Below are 24773 nucleotides of genomic sequence, written 5' to 3'. Positions count from 1 at the left end.
CTTCAAGAATGAAGGACAAACAATACTTGATAAACTCATTCTTTTTCATGATAATTCTATGTAGAATAGTCATATTTATAAATTGAGTCATAATTCCTCTCTTGAACTCCAACCTAACATTTCTAGATACTGCTAAATATTCCAGTATCCCAGAATGAATTGAGTTTTTCCCATCTAAATACCACTATTTATAATAATCTTTGTTTCTGTTGCTGCTCCTAGCATCCTCAGTTACATATCTGAATCTTGGGGGTCATATTTCACTTTTTCCTTTCACATTCCTAACCTCTCCTCCATCCCCCACCATGTGAAACCAGTAGACTTCCACAAAATCTCTCACATTCCTTTACTTCTTCCTGGATCCTTGCTTTCTCATTCATCTCTTTGTTCCCAGTCTCTTCCCTCTCAAATACATTCTCTACATAACTACCAAAATAATCTTTCTAAAGCACAGCTTTGACCAAATCATTCAATTATTCAAATTCCTTTCGGAACTCTTTATTGCATCTAGAATAAAGTAAACTCTCTTAAGAAAGGCAATGAAATCATTCTAACTAGCTTCAACCTACTTTTTGAGTCACATGTGCCAGTTACCCTCAACAGCCTCCATGTTTTAGCCTGAATAAACTACTTGCTATGATTTATTTTTTATACTCTCATGTATTTGTGAAGCTACTATTCCTCATGCACCAAATATACTTCCTCCTTATCTCTGTCTGTCAGAATTCTTATCTTACAAGATTTTACTTACCTACTACCTCTTTTTTTAAGCTTTCCGTAATTCTACCCATCTCTCAATTCCCTACTGAAACTGTTCTTTTTATTCTAAAACATGCCAAGTTAACAGGTTTTAGACTGCTCTTTAGTTCTAATCTAGTATTTTGGGGATGCCCCCTTTGTTCCAATTGATTCTGACTTTGTATTATACTTGTCTGTGTCCATGTCAAATCTCTGCATTAGAATGTAAACCTTTTGATAATGGATTCTTTAATTTTTATCTTTAAAAGATTGAAAAAATAATTTTTTATCTTTGTGCTGTCAGAAAACTATCTTTCTAACGAGTACTTAATAAATATTTTTGAATAGAATTCAAAAAAATGATATGTTACTACACAAATTTATTATGTGCCTATAAGTGTAAGATATTATCTAAGGTAATAGATATACAAAGACAAAAATATTCAGTCTCCACTTTAATGATCATGCAGTGTAGTTTGGGGAATAAGAGACATGTACAAAATTAAATTTACAAGGTAGATTATGATAAGAACAAAGTAGGAATATAGATAAAGTAGAAAAAAGGTTTGAGGAAGGAAAGTTCACTTTCAGCTAGAAAAAAGCAGGGAAAGCATAAAGGAAGAGTCTTTATAGATCACTTTAAGGTTTGGATAGCATTTTACATGCATTATCTCATTTGATTTTCACAATAACCCTTTAAGAAATGGATATTATTATTATTATTTCCATTTTAAAATTGGGGAAACTGCAAACTTCAAAGAATTTCAAAGATAGCAAGCCATCTGAGGTTACACAACCAGTTTCTATCTAAGACATATTCCAATATAGTAGTCTGATGACCAGACCATATTTTCCCTTTGTATTTGCACTGGGATATAACAGAAGGGAGAACTTTCAGCTGGTAGGGATGTGAAGACAGTGTGGCTAGAGAAAGGGGAATTACTTGCATGAATGATTAAATGCATGAAAAATGTTTATTAGGCACCTGCTAGGATCAGAGGGCTATGCTAAGTGCCTAAGGTTGTGAATATAAAAGTAAGACAGCTTCTAATCTCAAGGAACTCACATTGTAACTGAGGGATAACAAGTTTCAGCTGGGAGTCCTATGGAAAGACCCCATGGTCCCTCAGGTATAGCAATAGGACAAATGGTAATAGATCTAAAACTCTACCATTTCCTGATTTTGAAACATTTGGTGGTTTAGACTTTGAATAAGAATTTTTTCTGGGTCTTCAGCAGTTTGGGCTCCAGATGAGGGACTGCTTTACCTATAAAGGCAACTGCCAAATCTAATTTCCTGAGGGTTACTAGCTTGGCTGTAGTAGCCAGGCTAGAAGTAGAGCTGATATGAGGGCTTTTGTAGTTATGTTATTGAATGTGACAGTTGCTCAGCATTTGCTGGTTGTGGTACTAGAAATGGTGGTCTCCTTTTCTATTGTGATTCCTCACTTGGATAATTCCTCACTATGAGCAATGGACTGGTTTGGGGGAACTGATATTCTTGAAATGCTTGTTTACAGGATTCTGGACAGCTTCTATCTTGGGGGTCATGAATAGAGAAGGTTGTTTCATTTGCTCCATACCACTTGCTTTATCTCCTTCAGAATATTTTACTGAAACCATTGGAAGGTGGAGATGGTGAGATTAGGTGACATTTAATAGCCTAGTTTGACTGGGATATAGAAAATTGAAAGGGAATTGGAGTTAAATAAAGATTTAAAAGTACAAAGGAGCCTTGAATAGCAGGTGAATCCGTTTGTCATTTATCCTATATATAGAATAATATAGGTTGATAAAAGGATAGTTAGATTCATACTTTTTGAAGATTATTTTAGTAGGTATGGGGAAGATGAATTAGAGAGAGCTGGGAATGGATTCATAGGGAACAATTAGGTAAATGATTGAGGGGTAATGAGGACATGAACTTGGGGGATAATTGAGTGAATAGGGAGAAGAAATAGATATAGGAAACTTTTCCGTGGTAGACTGCACAGGCTGTGGATACCAATTAGATATGTAAAATAAGAGAAAAGTAAGAGTTCAAGATGTCAGGCTCTAGTAACTGGGATCATGATGGTATCATCAACATCAGTAGAAAAATTCATAATAGGGATAGATTTGGGGAATAAAGATGATGAATATGGTTTGTTTTTGAAGTATTGACAGGACATTTGGACAGTGTCCAACAAAAAAATTTACAGGCTCAAGGGAGGGGGTAAAGAAGGTAAAACTTAAAATCAAGAAGAAAGAATGATATGACGTGAGATTTCAGAAACAGTAGGAAATGCAGGAATCAGGGAAATAAGTGATAGGGTAAGACTTGGCAAGATATGTCATGGCAAGCTTGATCAGCATTTTGAGTGAATGACAGAATAGACCTTAAGGGCATGTTTCTTTATGAGTGTTTCATTATATTCCAAAGGTCTTCTGAATTTAATTTGGAATTCAAGTTCTGTTTGAAACTACTTATACTTCATGTCCAGTGAGCTTTAGTATAGACCTAGATTCTTCTGGGATCCTCAGAAGTAGGGATTACTACCAATAGTAAAAGCATAATGTAATTAAAAAAAAAACAGGGATATCAGCAAAACATCAGAAAATTGAAACCTGTTTCCAACTAGCCATATAACCTTGGTGCAGGTTACTTCATATTCTTTGAGTCTCCAATTTTTTTAATATTAAAGAAGGGACTGAATGAGGTCTGCTCTAAGGTCCCTTTCAAATCTTACATTCCCACTATCTTAAGGAACCCACTCTACTGTCAGAGCCTTGACTGGCAACTTCTTGAACAGAACCAGTTAAAATAATTGTTCAAAAGAGATCCCTACAGTGATGCTTCCTATTATTCCATTTTTGAGAAATGTTAGTTTTATTTAAAAATTATTGCTTCAGTGGTTTAACAATTATTTATACTCACTGGAAGAAGGGTTTTATTTGTGAATGGGGATGTATAATTAACGCCAAAGAGAGTTATTGGGTTTTTTTTGGAAGATAGGAGAAAATAATCCCTTTGTTCTTGTAAGATACTATGCATAGACAGAAGTAATTTTTTTAAAAGTCTATTTTATACGTTCATTGATTCTTTGAAGATTCTTGGAGTATTTATGCCTCTTAAAAGCTATGTTCCTTTACCACTCCCTTCAAAAAGAAAAAAAAAATCCCAAGCAAATCTTCAGATCTGATTTTGAGAGGAGCCTTGTAGCAGTCCTGAGAAGTAAGAGAAGACTTTAGAAATGGAAATATGACTTTATAAAGTTATCTGCCAGCGGTTCATAAATCTAGAACTCACAAGTACCTGAGAGCACATATATTTCACCTTCCTCATTTAGCAGAGAAATACCAAGGCCAGAAGCCCGAGGAGGGGAGTGTCAGTTGGCCCAGATCACACAGTTGGTATCTGAAATGGGATACAAGCCCAGATCTTCTTGACTTTACATTCAGAGCCCGATTCATTCTGTCATACTGACTCTGTGAAATGAGGGAAAGTTTCCTATTAACTGCCTTTGCAAATAGGTTTAGTTTAAGTAGAAAAAAAAAAACTGAAGTAAAGACTGGATTATATTTAGAAGCAAAGGAAAAGAAAGCATCCCCTAGATCTTTTTCTTCCTTTACTCCCTGCCTCCCCTACACTAAAGGAATAAGAAAAAAAGCAAGAATCTTTTTGTTAAGTAGTTCTATCTAGTGATTCAAGGCAATCCATTTCCAAAGGACTACTATGAAAGAAAAAATCAGATAGAAGCAGGCAGAACCAGCTACTAAATAATAACATCTGATATGTTAGAAGAGTTTCGTAATTTTTTTCTTCTGGTCATGTTTGTCTTTTGACTCTGGTGAAACCTATGGAAGCCCTCTTGGAATGGTGGTTTTAAATACATAAAATAAAATACATAGCCACAAAACTAACCAATTATATCAATATACAATTATTTTTTTATCTTTAATTCATATTCCCCAAATTGAGAATTTCTGGATTAGAATGTTCCTATGCCTATCAAACTTCAACCTGACTTCAAAGGATTATGGAATATAGAGCTAGGAGGAAATTAAGAGATCACTTGCTTTTGTGAGGGCTCTTACCTCCTTAATCTATAACTAAGCAAATGTCTAGAGGAGCAAATGGACATGGCCAGGATTGCGCAGCTAGTAAGCAGCCTAACTGGGATTTGAGCACCTACTGTCTGATTATATTGCCTTTCTTTGCTACCCTTGACAACTCATTACTCAATTCCCATATTTAGAAGATTTTTCCTTTCACTGAGATAATTTTTTTATTTTATTGAGGGTATAAATTAGAATATTGTACACTTTTCCTTACTTATACAGTGGTTATTTGGGGTAAAGACTTCATCTTGAGTAAGAGGGCCCTAGTGTTGGATTTGTGTGAGACTGTGATGCTCCTAGGATCAGAGCCATCCCTATATAGGGATATGTAGTTCCATAAAATCACCAATAGAACCGTTCTTGTCCTAAATATTTGGTAAGGTGAAATTTGGTTAAAATAATGAATGAGTGTCAAAGATAGTGGTGCAGTGAATTACTCTGGAAATTGAATTATGGTGAGAGGACGCTTGGGGGCTAGATTTTTTGGCTAGAACATGTGGAGGGAGCCTAATTGTACTCTATTACATTCTTTCAGCCTCTTCCAACTTCTCATTCTTATTCCCTTTTAGGTTGGACTTCTCAAGCCATCTCTTAGGTAGATAAGTCAGGTTTCAAAGTAAGTTGTTTATCAAAGATGTAAATATATATATATATATATTTTTCATCATGAATTCATCTAATACCAGAAGGCCAGCCCTCAGTCAGCTGAGAGGTCCTAAGCCCATGAGAGACAAGGGGAGAACAAATATATGTATACATCATTCTCTGGGCCACATTCCTGGAAGTTGAGAAGACACAGATATATATCAAAGATAGTATTTTCTCTGTGAAATTCTGACAAATCTACAGGCCCCTCTTACATGTCACAAATTCACCTGGTTCTTATTCAATAAGATAATAAAAATAACAACAGAGTTTCCTGATAGCAGTCAAGCTTGACTTCCCTGCTGAGGAAATCTGTTTTACTTCCCCTTTATATCTGTTAATGCATGTCCATCTCTATTTCCATAATGATGATATGAAACAGAAACAAAATTTTTGACATATTCACAATCATAATAATAATAGCAACAACAATAATAATTATTCACACTATATTATGATGTCTATAATTATTATTATAATAATTATAAATAAAGATAATTATATATTATATACATGATAACTATAGATTATTATAAGTAAATATTACAAATTATAATAAAGTATTAGTCTATAATAATTAAAGATACTACTATTACTACTACTACTTCTTATTATTACAGATAACTTGTAATTAATGCCTACTATATACCAGGAATTGTGCTAATAACTTAACATATTACTTCATTTGACCTTCCTAACAATTCTGGAAGGTAGGTAGTATCTTTATCCCATTTTTTAGACCAGAAAACAGAGATAAACAGACGTTAAGTAATGGGCTCAGGAAATCACAACTAATAAGCTTCTGAGACCAGATTCAAATTCAGGACTAGCTTCCTCCATCCCCTGCCCCCAAGTACAACAAAGCTTTGATACTCCTGCAGATACTTCTGTTCACAGGGGCATCAAAACCCTAGTTTCTAGCAGCCTTCTGCTAGAGTCTGCCCAAGTCCTCCTAAAGCATTGGGCCACTTAGCTCTAATAATTTTGTTGTAAAGCTGAATCTAAGTATACCTAATGTTCAACTTGAGCAACTTGAAGAAACATCAAGCAAGTCTTTGCGAAATGTGAAATGCTAGGGAAGATACACAGATCATAGACATTATGCATCTCATCATATGTAGTTTAGTAGAAACTTGGGACATTATGCAAATAAGTACAACCCTACCCCATCCTCCAAATCCCCCAAAATTCATAAGAAAATTGTAAAAAAAAAAAAAGTACTTTCTAATAAAATTTAAACTTTACAAAATATTTTATGAATTTCACTTGAAATAAAGTTTGATTATCCTCATTTTCTAGATGCAGAAATTGAAAGTTATTAAATGACTTGACCAGATCATGTAGCTCTTAAATAATACAACCTAAACCCAGGTTTTCTAAGTCCCTTTACTAAGATCATTTTTACTATTTACTTGCTTTAATCACTGTGTTACACAAGATCTGAATTGGAGAATCTTCATTATGAACAGTGAATGAATGATTGAGCAAATAAAAAAGCCTTTATTAATTACCTATGATGTGCCCGACACTGTGCTAGGCTTTGGGAACTTCAATTATAAAAGCAAAGTTGCCTTTGTCTTGAAAGAATTTTAATTTTAATAAGAGAAGACAATACATATAAGGGAATTGTGGCTACTGAGCCATGGCTGCTCTTGGGAAGGGAGCTCTAAGCTGAGAAGTCAAAGATATAGTGAGTGAAGTCCCATGTCTATTATCATGCTCTTTCCAATAGCAGTGGTAGTATATATTTGATTACTGTTTCCAGAACAAGAGGTAAAAATCATAGCGCTTAGTCAGTTGGGAACATGATGTGGTCAAATATCTCCTCGTGGATGAATGGATGGATAAGATGTGAAACTTGTTCTGATTTAGTAGGTTAGATGATCTTGCACTCACCAGCTCATCCACCAATCCTAGCATTTCAATTATAGGGATGGATTCAGAGCTTAATGCAAATAGTCAGTAAAGTCAAAAAGTTCTACGCCTAACATGGTGCTAAGTGCTGGAGATGCGAAGATTAATGGAATATAGTCCTTTCTCACAATCTAATGGGGGTAAAACCACAGTTAAAAAAAAAAAAAAACAGAACTGGAGCTGTGGAAATTACCTGACTTGGGATCATGATGGAGTTTAACAGCTAACTGAAAATAGACTTAGGAGGGGAGAGCGTTTTATCTTGCAGATGAAGTTTCTGGGTGAGTTTGAAGTTAAGTAACTTCTGGATAAAGTCGCTGTTGAGTTTCTGGAACTGATGAAGCAGAAAAGTAGCAGGATGGGAAATAACCCTCCTTAAATCTCGGAGACTCTGAAAAGAATGCTCCAGTGTCCACCCCATATTCTCTCCAATAAGAAGGAGGAAAGGCCCTCAGGGAGAGGAGAAGTAGGTCCTTCCTTTCAAGAAACTTACATCCAACTTGGGAAGGACAATAAAACATTTATACTGTAAGCATAACATGGATTGCTTTGGACTTCACTGCTTCAAGGTCAGGGAATTTATATTTTCAACCTTAGGCTTCTCTTGTACCTTTAAGGTGAGTGAGTGGCTTTAGCATCCCACCCATGTTGTTGCTGTAACCTGTAAAGGATGGTCTTCTGCAACCCAGTTCCAGTTAGTCACTAACAGTCAGATTAGCTCTTGCATAGAAATATTTACTTCAAAAGGTATAATCACAACTGAACAAATTTGCTCCCTCAAGCATAATGGGATGCATAATCCCCATGCCCTTTTTTGTATCACCTTAATTTCTCTTGAGGAAGAGGGTTCATAACTTGGCTCATTTCCTACAGAGCAGTTTTCACTTCCAAATTCCTTCAGGTGAGCAGAAAGGGGGGAAGAGATCATGATAAAACTTTAGGCAAAAGTTTCACTAAGTTAATTCATTAGTTGAATTTCATTAAATGACTATATAGGCAAGATTTCAATCACTTGATATTTAATCACTTGAGATAAGAATAAAAAATAAACCAAGCAAAGGAAATACTGCGATTGAACAATTCAGTATGTCTGTCAGTCATTGAGCATTTATTAAGTTCCTACTATGTACCATTACTGTTAAGAAATGGGAAATACATAGAAAGATAAAAGACATTCCCTATCTAAAGGAGAGACTACACGAAACAATTGGCTCCTAACATGTTATGGAAGACAGATTGAAAATAATTTGTCGAAACAAAGTGTATTTATAGGGCATAGTGAGTTTCAATTTGGCTGGAATATAGTGTATGTTACTGTAAAATAAAGCTTGAAAGGAATAGAAACAAAATTGTTCAGGGTCTTGAATCCTTCTGAGTACAGAGGGACATGATCAAATCTGCCCAGAAGGAGGATTATTCTGGCTATGATAGATTGGAAGAAAGAGACAGGGGAAGTAGGAAGATTGATTAGGAGGCTATTGTAATATTCCAGGCAGGTGATAATGAGAGTCTCCCCGAAGGGAGCAGCTGTGGAAATAAAGAGAAGGGAGGATGGATATGACAGATATTGCAAAAGTGTTTTTTTTTTCTTACAACAAACCTTGGACAAACTGCTGGCATTATTGAAAGGGTAAAATCAGAAAACATTTCAGTTTCAAATGAGGATAAATAATGATAATGCCCAAGATAAAAGGGAAACAGTTTTGAGGAGAAAAAGTCATTTTAATTTTAGACATGTTGACTTTGAGGTACTAGGGACATATGTTGGCAACAAAAATCAACCCAGAGAATTAAGTTTCTCTCTGACACAAAGGTTCTGCCTAAACAGAGACTATGTCAGGAACTGCCATATTGCTGTACTAAGAAGTTCTGACACTCTTTGGACTGCTTTTTGAGAAGATGAGTTGGTATGAGTAGGTAGTGACAGATGAAAAAGAAAAAAAAAAAGGAAAGAAGAAAAGAAAACCAATAAAGCATCAAACATTTTAAAAGTACAGGAGTAGGGGCAGCTAGGTGCGCAGTGTATAGAGCACCACCTCTGAAGTCAGGAGGACCTGAGTTCAAGTGTTCCCTCAGACACTTAATACTTACTAGCTGTGTGACCTTCGGCAAGTCACTTAACCCCAATTGACTCAGCCAAAAAAAAAAAAAAAAAAAAAAGGTACCAAAGTTAAAATAAAAACAAGTCCAGAAATAGAATAGACCTAAAGAAATAAGACATTTGTGTGTGTGTGTGTGTGTGTGTGTGTGTGTGTGTGTGTATTTCTGTTCACTAATGGTCTGATCAGTCACCGTTGGACATTTTATAATTCAACTCTTACATAGTAGTGTCATTTTGGAACTCTGAGAACAAAGGATAAAAATCAACCAACTAGTTTATTATAAAAAACTGTACAGAAGGGAAATTTTCATTATTATATGCAATCTTCTTATATTTTGTGTCTGAAATATTTTTAATAACACTAGTGTTTAGAAAGAGCTTTAAGATTTGCAAAGCTCTTTATACATATTCTTTCATTTTATTTTTATAACAATCCTGGAAGGTAATTACTATTCTTCTCACTTGAGAAGTGAGGAAACCGAGACTTCAGAAGCTGTGACTTTCCCAGGGTCACACAGCGGCCATATATGTAGGGTCTGATTCAGTTCTTTCTGAGTCCAGGTACAGCACTGTGCCTTCTAGGTGCTTCACTCTTTCTGTGATATGATCCTATTCAAAATAGAAGAGAAAATTTCAATTAAAAAAGATGAGCTAAAAAATTCACTTGATAATGATAATTCATTTCTATAGTGCTTTAATGTCTTACTTCCTCCCAATAACTCTGGATTAGTATCATTACCCCATTTTACAGATGAGGAAATTGAGTCTTTTTGTTGCTATTTTTTCATGTCTGTCCTGTCACAAACCTTCATGACCCCATTTAGGGTTTTCTTGGCAGAGACACTAAATTGATTTGCCATTTCCTTCTTCAGATCATTTTATAGATTAGGAGACATTTTAAAAAATCATTTCAGCTGTATCTCACTCTTTGTGATCTCATTTGGAGTCTTCTTGGCAAAGATACTGGAGTAGTTTGCCAGTGTCTTCTTCAGTTTATTTTATAGAAGAGGAAACAGAAGCAAATGGGTAAATGACTTACCCAGGGACATACAGATAGCAAGTGTCTGAGGCAGGATTTTGATCTCACAAAGATGAATCTTCTTGATTCCAAGATCATTGCTTTATCCATTAGCTGACAACTTAAATGATTAGGCTATGTATTTTTGGGTAAAAAAGAGACAAAATTCAAACCTGGTAATTCTAACTTAAAGTTTAGTTACTGTCTTTTACTATGCTAGATGGTCAAACTTTTTTTTTTTTTTAAAGCAAAAGAGTCCATGTGAACTAAAGAAAAAAATGGCCTGAGAGCCATGTGTATGATGTAAATTCAGTACAAGATCATGACCATGGTTATATTTTTTTTTTCTGGGAGTAAAATTATTACTAGGATGGAGTGACTGAGATTTTTCCTTCAGGACACTGAAATTTAGAGCAACTTAGAGCATCTGCACTGTTACAGAAATGACTGAACATAGTACTTAGTAAGAATGATTGATTAAAAAAAAGTTAACAGCCCTTTTTTAGCCCCAGATAAGTCCTTCTATGGACCATCATTCCACCATCTTCTCCCTTACTCCCACTAGGGTGCCCTAATGTCTTTATGTGAGAGGTGTGGTGCTTCATGGCCTCTCCCCAACCCTTCCCTTGGGGTGGATGTCTCAGGATCTTTCTTCTATAGGACTGTATTGTCCATGACACTTAAATTGCTTGTTGATTGATATGAAACTCTGGCAGAACTAAAACATGATAGAGAACAGCATAGAATTTTGTGATACATTTTTATGGTGGTAGGCAATTTTCCTGGAAGAGGAAGGAGCAAAGATTTCTGGCTGAGATATTTCACCTACACCACTTCCTTAAACCTTACCTCCTAGAGGATTTTACTGATACCTTGAAACTGCCTACACATGCCTTGCCTTTGGGAATCCTACCTCCTTTAAGATTTCCCCTGAATGATGTGTCATTTTGGAATGTCTGCAACCTGTTGGAAACCAAAAGTCTGAATTCCGTTTGTCAGCTTTAAAACCCTGCTTTTAACGGCAAGATTCTGATAACAGTCACTCTGAATCTCTATTTCTGGATCAAAAAAGCCAAGACTATTTAGTCAACTCATTTATGGATGGGTGGAATAATACTGGCAAACGAAATTCAGACAGCTTACTTCTTTTGAATTTGGATTGTAAGGAGTGGTTAAGAAACAGGTGGAAAAAGAATGACAACAAAGCACTCACAGAATGATGGTTTTTAAAGCTAGAAGGATACAATTCTTCATCTACAGATAAGGAAATAGAGCCTGAGAGCATTTGATTTACTCAGGATCATACAGCTAGTAAGTGTTAAAAGAAGGTTCTTTCCTATACAAGCTTAGTGCTTTATCCACTGTGCCATCCAGCTGATGACTAGCTCATCTAGTTAATTTTAAAACAACATGTGTCATAGATGGTGGAATAAAGCCAGGGAGCTCCTTGAGCTCTCCCTTTTCCCTCAAAAACCACATGAAACCAAGCCTCTGAATAGAATCTGGAACAACAGAGCTTATGAAGAGACAGAATGAAACAATTTTCCAGCTCAAGATAAATTTGGAAGGACTTCAAGAAAGGTCATTCTCATTGGGATGAAAGGGATACTTAGCCAAATTCAGTGTCTGGGAAAGCCAATGGGAGAGTCTTAATCACAGTAGATCAACAACTGGGGCTCTCCCTTGGTCCTGACTCAGTAAAACAATAGCAGATCAGACCAGTGGGACAACCTCTGGTCCCAGCTCAGAAGGCAGATTATCAGCCCAAGAAACCCGGCAACAATGGGCAGGAGTAAGTCTTGCTACCTTCAATGCTGTAAGCAAGATACCAAACACAAGGAACCCCTGTGCTAAAAGCCAGGGCTCAAAGAAGTTTGGAACAGTGACCCTTATGCTTCAAGAGCAGAGCTTGAATTTAAAAAGTCATGAAATAGAGTGGGAAAGAAAGAAAATGAGTAAGAAAAAAAGAATTTTGACCATGGACAACTACTGTGGTAACAAGAAAGATCAAAACATCAACTCAGAAGAGAACAGAATGCCCACATATAATGTGAATTGGTCTCAAGCCCAGAGAGTCTTCTTAGAAGAGCTCATAAAGGATTTTTAAAATCTAAGAAAAGAGGTGGGAGAAAAATTGGAAGGAAAAACAAGGTATGCAAAAGAAAGTTAACAGCTTGGAAAAGGAAAACAATCCCTTAAAAAATACAATTGGCCAAATGCAAAATCAATCCACTGAATAAAACAACGCTTGAAAAGTAAAATTAGTCAAATGAAAAAGGAGATATAAAAGCTAACTGCAGAAAATTTCACATAAAAACTACAACCAAACAAATGGAAACTGACTCTGAGACATCAAAAAGAATGAAAAAAAATTGGTAAAAATGGAAAATATTTCACTGGAAAATCACCTGAGTTGGAAAATAGATCCAGAAGACACAATTTAAAAATTATTTGATTACCTGAAAGTCACAATAAAAAAGAGCCTGAATTGCATTCTTCAAGAGATCATGAAGGAAAACTGTCCTGATATATTTGAACTAGAGGACAAAATTGTCATTGAAAGAAGTCATCAATCATTTTCTCAAAAACATCCCACAAGGAAAACTCCAAGAAATATTGTGGCAAAACTCCAGAACTATAAACTCAAAAAATATAAAATATTATAGGCTGCCAGAAACAAAACAAAACAATTCAAGTATTGAGGTGCCACAGTCAGGATTACCCAGGATTTGGCATCTTCTACAATAAAGGATTGGAGGACTGTAATACTATAATCTGGAAGCCAAAGAATTTTGGATTGTAACCAAGAATCAATTAACCAGCAAGAGTGAGCATTATCTTTCAGGGGAGAAGATGGATCTTCAATGAAGTAAGGGACTTTGAATCATTTCTATTGAAAAGACCAGAACTAAACAGAAAATTAGATCTATAAATACAAGACTTGAGAGAAGCATAAAAGGGTAAATAGCAAAGAAAAACATTATTTTAAAGTTAAACAGTTTACATCTCTCCATGGGAAGATGATATCTGTAACTCTTGAGAACTGTAATTTTTTATTAGGGCAGTTAGAAGGGATATACATAGTGTGGGTATAAAATGACTCTGATGTGAAGGTTAAAAAAAGATATTAAGGGATGGAAAAAGGATTGTGCTGGGAAGAGAGGAGAAATGAAATGGGGTAAATTAGATCACATGATAAAGCACAAAAGACAATATAAAGAAGGAAGGGGGATGAATATTGTCTGAAGCTTGATCTCATCAGTTTTGACTCAAAGAGGGAATTATGTATTCACTCAGTAGAGTATAGAAATTTAATTCAGAAGAGAAAGGGGAAAGAAAAGGGAGGGTCTGAATAGAAGGGAGGACAGAAACAGTAGAAGGAATGTGTAAAAAAGGGAGCACAGGGTCAGAAACAAAATATTAGTGAAGACAGTGTAATGAGAGGAGGAAAAGTATATATAAGGGAGAATATAGGATGGAGGAAAATAAACAGATAGTAATTATAACTGTAAATGTAAATGGGATGAACTCTCCCATAAAACAAAATCAAATAGCAAGTAGACTAAAAACCAGAATTCTAACAGTATGTTATTTAAAAGAAAATATGAAACAGATACACAGAGGAAAGGTAAAAAGCTGGAATAAAATATATTGTGCTTCAGCTGAACATAAAAAAGCAGGGGTAACAATTCTGATCTCAGATAAAGCAAAAGCAAAAATAGATATGATTAAAAGAGATAAAGAAGCTATATCTTATTAAAATGTACCACAGACAATAAAGTAATATCAGTACTAACTATAGAGGCACCAAGTGGTATAGCAGACAAATTCTTAGAAAAGTTATATTGGTTACAAGACATAGCAAATTTCAACCTTCCCCTCTAAAAATTAGGTAAATCAAACAACAAAATGAACAAGAAAAAAGTTAGGAAGTTCAATAGAATATTAGAAAATTTAGATATAATAGATCTTTGGAGAAAATCAAATAGGGATAAAAAGAAATATACCTCTTTCTCAATGGTACATAGCACCTACACAAAAATTGACCATGTAAGGGCCTAAAAATTCATAATCAAGGCAAAAGTAGTAAATGCGTCCTTTTCAGATCATGATACCATAAAAATTATATTCAATAAAGGACCAGGGAAAGATAGATTAAAAAGCAACTAGAAATAATCTAATCCTAAAGAATGAGTGGATCAAACAACAAATCATAGAAATAATCAATTTCATTTAAGAGGATTACAATAATGAGACAATATCCCAAAGCTTATGAGATGCAGCCAAACTAATTCTCAGGGGAAATTTTATATCTCTAAATAGTCATATGAATACAATAGAGAAGATCAGTGAATTGAGCATTAAACTAAAAAAGCTAGAAAAAGAACAAATTAAAAACTCCCAATTAAATACGAAATTAGGAATTCTGAAACTCCAAGAAGAGATTAATAAAACTGAAAAAACTATTGAACTAACATAAAATTAAGAGTTGGTTTTTATTTTAAAAAAAACATCAAAATAGATAAATTTTAGATTAATTTGATTAGAAAAAGAAAAAAAGAAAACCAAGTTATAAGCATCAAAAATGAAAAGGGGGAACTTGCAGCCAATGAAGAAGAAATTATAACAATAATTGGGATATATTTTGCCACACTGTATTCCAATAAATACCAATCTAATTGAAATTGGTAAATATTTACAGAAATATAAATTGTCCAGATTAACAGTGAAGAAAAAAAATACTTAACCCCATTATAGAAAAAAGAAATTGAACAAGCCATCAATGAACTTCCCCCCCCAAATTTGCCAAAGCAGTTGGATTTATAAGTGAATTCTACAAAACATTTAAAGAGAAATTAATTCCAATATTTTATCAACTAATTGGAAAAAATAGGTGAAGAAAGAGTCCTGCCAAATTCCTTTTATGACACAGATATGGTACTGCTACCTGAATCATCAAGAATCAAAACAGAGAAAGAAAAATCATAAGCTATTCTACTTAATGAATATTGATGTAAAAATATAAATAAAATATTAGCAAAGAGATTACAACAATTTATCAGCAGGATAATATACCATGACTTAATAAGATCTAAAGTAGGAATGCAGGGCTGGTTCAATATAAAGAAAACAGTTGGCATTATTGAACATAGCAATAACAAAATTAATGGAAATCATGATAATTTCAATAGATGCAGAAATTATTTTGACTAAATACAGCACTCATTCCTATTAAAAACACTAAAGAGCATAAAAGTAAATGGGGTTTTCCTGAAAATGATAAGCAGCATCTAGTTAAAACCATAAGCAAGCATAATATATAATGGGGAGAAGCTAGAAGCATTTCCAGTAAGATCAGGGGTGAAATAAAAATACCCACTATCATCCGGGTTATTCAATATTGTACTAGAAGTGTTGGCTCTAGCAATAAGAAAAGAAAAAGAAATAGAAGGAATTAAAGTAGGCAATGAGAAAATGAAACTATCACTCTTTGCAGATCATATGATGGTGATGGTATACTCAGAGAATCCTAGAGAATTAACCAAAGAACTATTTGAAACAATTAACAAGTTTAGAAAAGTTGCAGGTTATAAAATAAATCCATGCAAATCATCAATTTTTCTATATGTTAATGATGAAGCCCTGCAACAAGAGACAGAGGAATTCCATTTAAAATAATGATAGACAAAAGAAAATATTTGGGCATTTACTGCGAAGACAAATCAAGAGCTATATGAACACAATTACAGAATTCTTTTTACCCAAATAAAGTCAGATCTAAACAACTGGAAAAATGTCAGTAGCTAATAGGTAGTCCAAGCTAATATAATAAAAATGACAATTCTACCTAAACTAGTCTAGTAATTCAGTGCCATACTAATCAAACTGGAAATCAATCATCTGGAAAAAGAAAAGATCAAGTGCATTGCTAATCAAACTGCCAAAAAATTATTTTATAGAGCTAGAAAGCATAACAAAATACAACTGGAAAAAGAAAAAATGTCAAGAATATCAAGGGAATTAATGGGGAAAAAATGCAAAGAACATTGGCCTAGCAGTAGCAGATCTAAAACTATGTTATAAAATAGCAGTCATCAAAACCATTTTGTATTGGCTAAAACATAGATGGTGGATTAGTAGAATGGGTTAAGGACACAAAACAATAATCAAAGACTCTACTAGTAATCTACTATTTGATAAATCCAAAGACTCCAACTTCTGGGATAAGACAGTATTTAACAAAAATTGCTGGGAACATTGGAAAATCGTATGCCAGAAACTTGCCATAGACTTACATCTCACACTCCATACCAAAATAAGTTCAAAATTGGCACATGATTTAGGCAAAAAGGGTAGTACTATAAGCAAATTAGAATGATAGTTTACCTATCAGATCTTTGGAGAAGGGAGGAATTTATGACCAAACAAGAAATAGAAAACATTATAAAATACAAAATGGATAATTTTGATTACATTAACTTAAAAAGGTTTTGCACAAACAAAATCAATGCATTCAAGATTAGAAGGGAAGCAGAAAGCTAGGAAACAATTTTTTACAGCCATGGTTTCTGATAAAATTTCTAAAATATATGGAGAATATAAATATATTTCTATCTCTATAAAATATATAGAGAACCCAGTTAATATATAGGAATACAAGTCATTCCCTAATTGATAAATGGTTCAAGGATGTAAACAGATGAAAAAATTAAAAGCCATCTATAAACATATGTAAAAATTCTCTAAATCACTCTTGATTAGAAAAATGCAAATTAAAATAGCTCTGAACTACCACCCCATACCTCTCAGTTTGACTAAGATGACAGGAAAAGATAATGATAAATGTTGGAGGGGGATGTGGGAAAACTGGGACACTGATGCATTGTTGGTGGAGTTGTGAACTGATCCAACCATTCTGAAGAGCAGTTTGGAACTATGCCCAAAGAGCTCTAAAACTGTGCATACCCTTTGACCCAGCAGTGCCACTAGTGGGTCTATATACCAAAGAAATCATAAAAGAGGGGAAAGGATGCACATGTGCAAAAATGTTTATGGTAGCTCTTTTTGTGGTGGCTAAGAACTGGAAATGGAGTTATGCCCATCAGTCGGGGAATGGCTCAATACGTTATGGTATATGAAAGTAATGGAATATTATTATCCTTTCAAAAGTGATGAATGACTAATTTTAGAAAAACCGGGAAAGATTTACATGAACTGATACTGAGTGAAGCATGCAGAACCAAGAAAACATTGTAAACAGCAACAAGATTGTGTGAGGATCAACGATGATAGAGTTGCTTCTTCTCAGCAATTCAGCAATCCAAGCCAATTCCAATCAACTTTGGATGGAAAACTCCATCTGCATCTAGAGAGGAAACTATGGAGACCAAATGTGGATCAATGTATACTATTTTCACCTTTTTATTTCCTGTTTTTTTTCCTCATGGTTTTTCTTCTTTTATTATGATTTTTCTCTCCCAACATAATTCATATGGAAATATGTAAAAAATCACCATCCTGACTTAGAATTATATTCCAAGGAAAGTGCAGGAAGTAGTTTGTACTTAGGTAAAATTCTGGTTTGACTACATTTCATAAATAATGAGCTTATGAATAATAATAATAATAATGAACAATAATAAGGTGTGGACCAGGTACTGAGGGGATGATATTATGATAATAGTCAGAAAAATGCAACAATTACCTTTTATGTCTTAAATTTAAGCTGGTGAGAAGCTAGATGGTGTAGTCTGGAGTCAGGACTACCTGACTTCCAATCCAATCTCAAACATTTATTAGCTTTGTGACTTTGATCACTTAACTCTCTTTGTCTCAGTTTCTACATGTGTAAAATGAGAGTAAAGAAATGGTAAACCACTGCAGTGTTTTTGCCAAGAAAAATTAGATAACTTAAATGACTGACTGCAACTACAAAGGCCCAAATATGGAAATGTTTCTTCACTTTTTTTTGTATTTGTTTTTCATTTGGTGTCACTCTGCCTCTTCCCCCTTTATATTTTTTCCCTTTTCTTCCTTAATTTTCTGTTTCTTTATTCTAATTAGCCATGATGAAACTTAAATATATTTTCTCCCCAGTGTGTTTTATTTTATAGCATTGTATTTCATGTTGGATATCTTAAATGCATGTAAGGTGGGGCTGAAACTATGGACTTTAATGTCTTGCCTGGCTAAAAGTACTTTCTAACTGATTTAATCAATAAAAACTGGGTAGGAACTACCTGTATACCTCTTTGAATCAATCAAATCCATTGTGTGAGAATGAGCTACTCCTTTTAAAAATTATTTTTATTTTTATTTAATAGCCTTTTATTTACAGGTTATATGTATGGGTAACTTTATAGCATTGACACTTGCCAAACCTCTTGTTCCAATTTTTCCCCTCTTACCCCCCATCCCCTCCCCCAGATGGCAGGATGACCAGTAGATGTTAAATATATTAAAATATAAATTAGATACACAATAAGTATATATGACCAAACCGTTATTTTGCTGTACAAAAAGAATCAGACTCTGAAATATTGTACAATTAGCTTGTGAAGGAAATCAAAAATGCAGGTGGGCATAAATATAGGGATTGGGAATTCAATGTAATGGTTTTTAGTCATCTCCCAGAGTTCTTTCACTGGGTGTAGCTGGTTCAGGTCATTACTGCTCCGTTGGAAATGATTTGGTTGATCTCAAGAATGAGCTACTCCTTAAACAATTTTTATAAAGGAGAGAAGCTCCATCCACATTGGGGAAAAGGAGATTTTGTCCCAAGGGAGAACTGAGCTGAGTCATAATTGGAAGACATCAAGGAAAATTGGACCAAGAATGAGGCAAGTCCCAAGATAAGTCCAATCTCCCCACTTAATGCATGTCTCTCTATAGATAATATACTAAAATATGCCATTTTGTTAGTCAAATTTTCCAGTAAGCTGATTTTTTCTTAAACTACCAACAAACCTAAAACTATATATGTAATGTTAATTAGAAGCCCATCCTCTGCCCAAGTTAAAGGAATTTTCCTAATTTGGAATTTAGATTGATTGTTACTGAACTCAGAACTTTTCATCTGAAACAAAACTCACTAAAACCAAAGAGGACAGAACCAAATGGAAGTTAGAGGCCATTATACTTGGAAATTCAAAATACAAATTATACTTTGTGTTTTTCCCTCTTAATAGTGTACCTCTTATAAGAAAGGAAGAAGCATTGGTGAAAATTTATTTCTCTGATTTGGTAAATTTTTTTACTTTTTGTAAGACTCGCTGTCTTACTGAGCAGTCACAAAATGGCATCAAAACAAAGCTAGAGAACACTTCCTTAGCTTTCAGTAAATATGTCAAATGTTGGTTTTAAGAATTTTGTTTTTTCCTGCAATTCATAGGAGACACACTGTGGAAATTTTTTTTCTTCAAAGAATGCCAAGCAATAACTCTTTTTTCTTGGTTTTATGCCATTGGCTTTATGCCGCTGAATGTCCTCTTCTACAGAGGAGAGATTGTGTCTTTTGGAACAAAGTGGTGTTTTATTGTTTTGTTATATTTGTAAAAATAGGAACCTGGCCATTTTTATAGTTGTGCATGATCACTGCTTCTTTTCACCTCCATATCCCTATACCACCAAGAAATAAGCATGGTACTTTATTGAATATGAGTTTGCCTATATATAAATGATTTGTATGGTTTACTCCTTTTGGATTGTGAGCTAGCTATGATTGCAAAAGTTGGTGTGATACATCTTTGTGTTCTTTATATCATTACAATGACTTGTACCTAGTAGGTGCTTAATAAATATTTGTCACATGAAAGAATATACCAATGAATTACTGTATTATCAGACCTATCCTAGTGATCATTAAGTAATTCATTTCCATTTTGCAAGCCCTTATTAATTAATTACTGAACACTGTTCTGGTCCTTTTAAAAATTCTCACTTTTCCATGAGGAAATTGAGGCTTGGAAAGGTTATGTTTCTTGTCCAAGGCCACATACCCCCTAAGTATGAGAACTGAGACTTTTAACTCTTAAGTCCAGCACTTTTCCCATGATACTACATGGCCTTCTTAGGCTTTTGAGAGAATGTTGCTCTCTATTTTTATTTCCTGTTCTTCTCAATAGCAATGAATAAATGCTTACAAGATTAAAAAAAATGCCCACTGATTTTCTGTTCAAGTTTGAATTCTCTTTAGTTAATGGTAGAACTGCCCTCTCCCTTTGAAACTATTCTTGGATCAACTCACAAAATCTATTGATCTGCAGCTTGATTACATTATTGGTTGAAATTTTAAGTGTTTTTTTTTTTTATTTAATTTGTCCCAGGTGAAGTTAGAAAAAAAATTATAATTCAAATCCAGCTGAAGGTCTCCTTGTTAAGTACAATGAGAAATGATATTGATGATTTGTTATGATTGAAATCCTATCCATCTTGAAAATAAAGCCAGGCTACTTCCCAATGAGTTAAAAGTGAAAGTAGGGAAAGGGAGTATTTAATGATTTTTGTACATTTTAATTCAACTGCTAACATCTTTTAAAGCAACATTGATTTTTCCCCAGTTCCTTCTTGTTTATATATACTATGCTCAATGTCAGAATGAATTCCTAACTAGGTGAGATACTTGTGTCAAAGGATCTTAAATGTCTTGAGTTTTCTATCCTATGCTAATATGAATCAAAAATGTTAGGTTTTGCCTAGTTAGGAATTCCAGTTTAACATATATTTATTTATATTAGTTAAACAAACATTGATTAAGCACCTACCATATGACAGGTACCATGCTAAATGGGAGGAATGCAAGATAGTCCTTGCCTTCAAGGAGATAATAAATGAATAGTATGTACATATAAATACACACAGGTAAGCATATGTGTTTTTGTGTATTTATGCATTTTTGCACACATAGTAAGTTATGCATATATACATATATATGTACACCGTGTTATAGGTGGTATATTTTATATATGTGGATATGTATATATAAATATATACATATATATGTTATATATAATATGTATGTGTATATCGATAAATAAATACATGTATATAAATATATATTAATATATATAAATACATAAAAATATAAACATGAATATAGCCCTCCTGTCTCTAAAGCCTGATTATTAAATAGTTAGACTAGCAGAAGAGCACCAGACCCTGTGCTTGATAAGAGGGTCAGAAACTCCCACATCCAACCTGGTTCCTCATGGAGGAGCTATGTCACAGTAAATTATCTCCTCACATGATGATCAGTGCTCTGGCAAGGAGAGATGAGAACCTGCGCAAAAAGGACAGTTCTAATAGGAGGAATGATAGACACACTCACCCTAGTAAATCCCACTGGTCCTTTTGTCAAGTTGCCGTCTGGGGTTACTGCTAAATCGAATTCATGTTTAAGTTAACAGCCGTGATAGCTGCCCGCTGAGCTGTAGAATCTGTGCTATAGGAAAAGGATTTCACATTTCAGTTTTGATAATTCCACTCTCTAGTTTTGCAACACGTTAATTGCTTGGGGAGCAACTGGAGAGACTGAACGTTGCCATGTATTCCATTAGCGGCAAAAAGGCATTGGATTGTGGAAGACTTGGGTTAGTGGGTGGGACGTTGTGACAGGGAACATAAGCTCATGAGGATAGAAGTTACCTACATCATCCAACCCTAGGCATGCTCTCCCGTAAGCTTTGAAGCCTCTGGTGTCCTTACTGCTTATCACTATGTTCACAGTGCAGATCATCATTGAGAAGACCCGCATCTGTACCCAGAGCCCCCAGCAACGCTAATTTGGACATCTTGGGAGCCTTCACTTAGTCTGTGAAACTAAAAAACTTAGAGAAATAGAAATAAATTCCTGAGACCGTTGACCATGGAAATCAAGGAGGAAAAAACAGCAGAGGAAGGGCAACATTTTCTTCCAACAGCCCAGGCAAATGATCTGGGAGAACTACAGTTCACAAGTAAGTATGTTGACTGCCTTCACTATAAGTATAATGACTAAATTCAGACAAAAGGAGAGAATGAGAGTAAGTCAACAAATCCTGTTATATAACTAGTTTTTTTTTATATTCTTTTCATGAAAAATTATTGATTTTGTTGATCCTGTGGCCAGTTGCATAGATTTAAGACTTCATCCATCTCATTTTGTAGTGGATACAAATGGGCCACCAACTAAGATGGAATGCAGGTACTGCACTAGGAACGATGTACTTCCATGTATGGCGGAACCTAAAGTAGTACAGTGGAGGGAGGGGAATATCAGGACCTTAACAAAAAATAATAATGATCATCCTCAAATCACCACTCCTACCCCAAACCCATATAATATATAGCTATAGGTCTTTTTTCTTATGGCACACATAATGTTCACAATCTTTCCCCATAATATTCAAACTCTCCTTCTATCTTTCCTTATGCTAAAATTGCTGATTCAAGCAGTTGGATCAAAAGTTATCCCCAATTAGCTGATACATGATCCCATGATAAAAGTTTTAGTTGCCTGAAAAACAGCAAAGAGAAGTAGAAATTGATACAGAATTTATATATTTTTTCTTTCTTTAGCCAAGTACTTATTCAGTTATTTTTATTTGCTTTAAAATGTTTATTTATATCTTTTACTTTTATATCAGATTTATTTCCCCTATGACTATCCCCTTTAATTGAATACTATCTTGTAATGAAGAAAAACATTCATATAGATCCAACAGAGACCCAGACTCTCCAATAGGGAGTGGTATTCCATCATCAGATCACTTAAGATCTCTGATAGGTCAGAATTCCTTCTGCCAAGTAATCATTTCACTTTGTATTTGAAACTTTGTCTTCCTACAATCCCTTCCTCACTGACTGTTTCAATAAAACTTCAGGTAGGTTTTAATTTTTTTTTTTTTCTTTTAGGGATTTGAAACAGAGTTTGACATGATTTCTGGGAGTTTACAGATCATCCACTGAGAAATGTCCATTTCCATTGATCACTTAACAATTACAAAATATTGATGATAAAATTTCTTTTTAGATAGACAAATCTAAGCAACCACATACATAAAGTACTCACAAATTATAGTTCTAAGAGTAGTAAATGGAAACCAGAATTGTCACAAGGATTTTTCACTGATTTTAAGAAGGCATTGATAGTCCTTAACCCATCTCTGCAGCTACAAGCAGCTAAAATTAGCACTTTGCAAGAATAATTAAAGTAAGAAGACACCAGATAGCACATTAACTCGGTTTCCTCTTTGCCTTACACACAGTCATGGTCATACCCCAAGGTGATTTCCTCTATATCTTTACCTCATCCTGCCTTCAAGAAAGTAGTCTCCTAAGCTATGTCAAAGGTTCTTTGCTCTCTCATCTTGAACTAATATTTGAAAACCTTGTTTAGAGGGAGGATTTTCTGATGCTTATCATAGGCACATTTTGGCACATTGCTATGCAATGGAATAGGAAGATAAAATTGCTGGTCAAGGGTCCAAACAAGATAGGCTAAAATGAAAGTGTCAAACATAAGCCAGTAATGGACCTCAATACTCTATAGTGTGCCAGAACCAGATTAAAAATAATTGGAAAATATCTACTAAAATAAATAAAAATATAATAAAACATACATTTTGCTAATTTGTGATTTTCTAAATCAATAAGTGATCCTCAGGGATCCTAATTATTATTGTTTAGTGACCCCATTTGCATCTGAGTTTTCACAGTCTTAGCCTAAAAGAGTTTTTGTGGATAGTTTATGCAACCTTAGCTTTTTATAACACACTATTTTTTTTTTTGCAGTGGGAATATTTATATTTTAATTTTTAATAATAGTTCTTTATTTTCAAAATGAATGCACAGATCTCTTTCAACACTCATCTGTACACCTTGTACAACATGCTATTTCTTACAAGAAAGGGAAGAAAAAGAAAAGGAAAGCTGTCTTCTTTTACTTTAACAAGAACATTTAACAATTGTTCTTTATTGTATTTGACCTGAATTTTGTTGCTGATTAATGTTTACATTACATAGTTGCAGCAGGGTGTACATTATTATTTCAGTTCTATTTTCCTCAAGTTTTTCCTTTTTTAAAAACTCTAAAGGCAATTAATTTAAAAGTATTTGAAATGTGACTCTATCTGAACCTTTAGACTGCACCTGGAACCCAGCATAAAGCACCATAGAGCTATAAATAACCCTGCCAGGCTTAGACATTTGGCCTAGCTTACCAGCCAAGCTCTAGAATTATTCTCTTTATTATAAAAGTAATTAGTATATTTTGGAGAA

The 24773-nt window shown here is 34.3% G+C and overlaps 1 protein-coding gene across 3 annotated transcripts in view; it reads left to right on the top strand.

The window, feature by feature from the left end:
- The window catches only part of INPP4B (inositol polyphosphate-4-phosphatase type II B), a 767278-nt gene that overhangs the window by 257743 nt on the left and 484762 nt on the right, over positions 1 to 24773 (top strand). For all 3 annotated transcript variants that reach the window (XM_031943193.1, XM_031943195.1, XM_031943194.1), the window contains exon 3: positions 22242 to 22471. In XM_031943193.1, the coding sequence (XP_031799053.1) occupies positions 22381 to 22471 (91 nt within the window). In that variant the 5' untranslated portion in view covers positions 22242 to 22380. The remainder of the gene's footprint in view (positions 1 to 22241; positions 22472 to 24773) is intronic.

Source organism: Sarcophilus harrisii, chromosome 6 (assembly GCF_902635505.1).
Source record: "Sarcophilus harrisii chromosome 6, mSarHar1.11, whole genome shotgun sequence".
NCBI classification, from domain to species: domain Eukaryota; kingdom Metazoa; phylum Chordata; class Mammalia; order Dasyuromorphia; family Dasyuridae; genus Sarcophilus; species Sarcophilus harrisii.
This window is presented reverse-complemented; position numbering and strand designations above follow the sequence as displayed.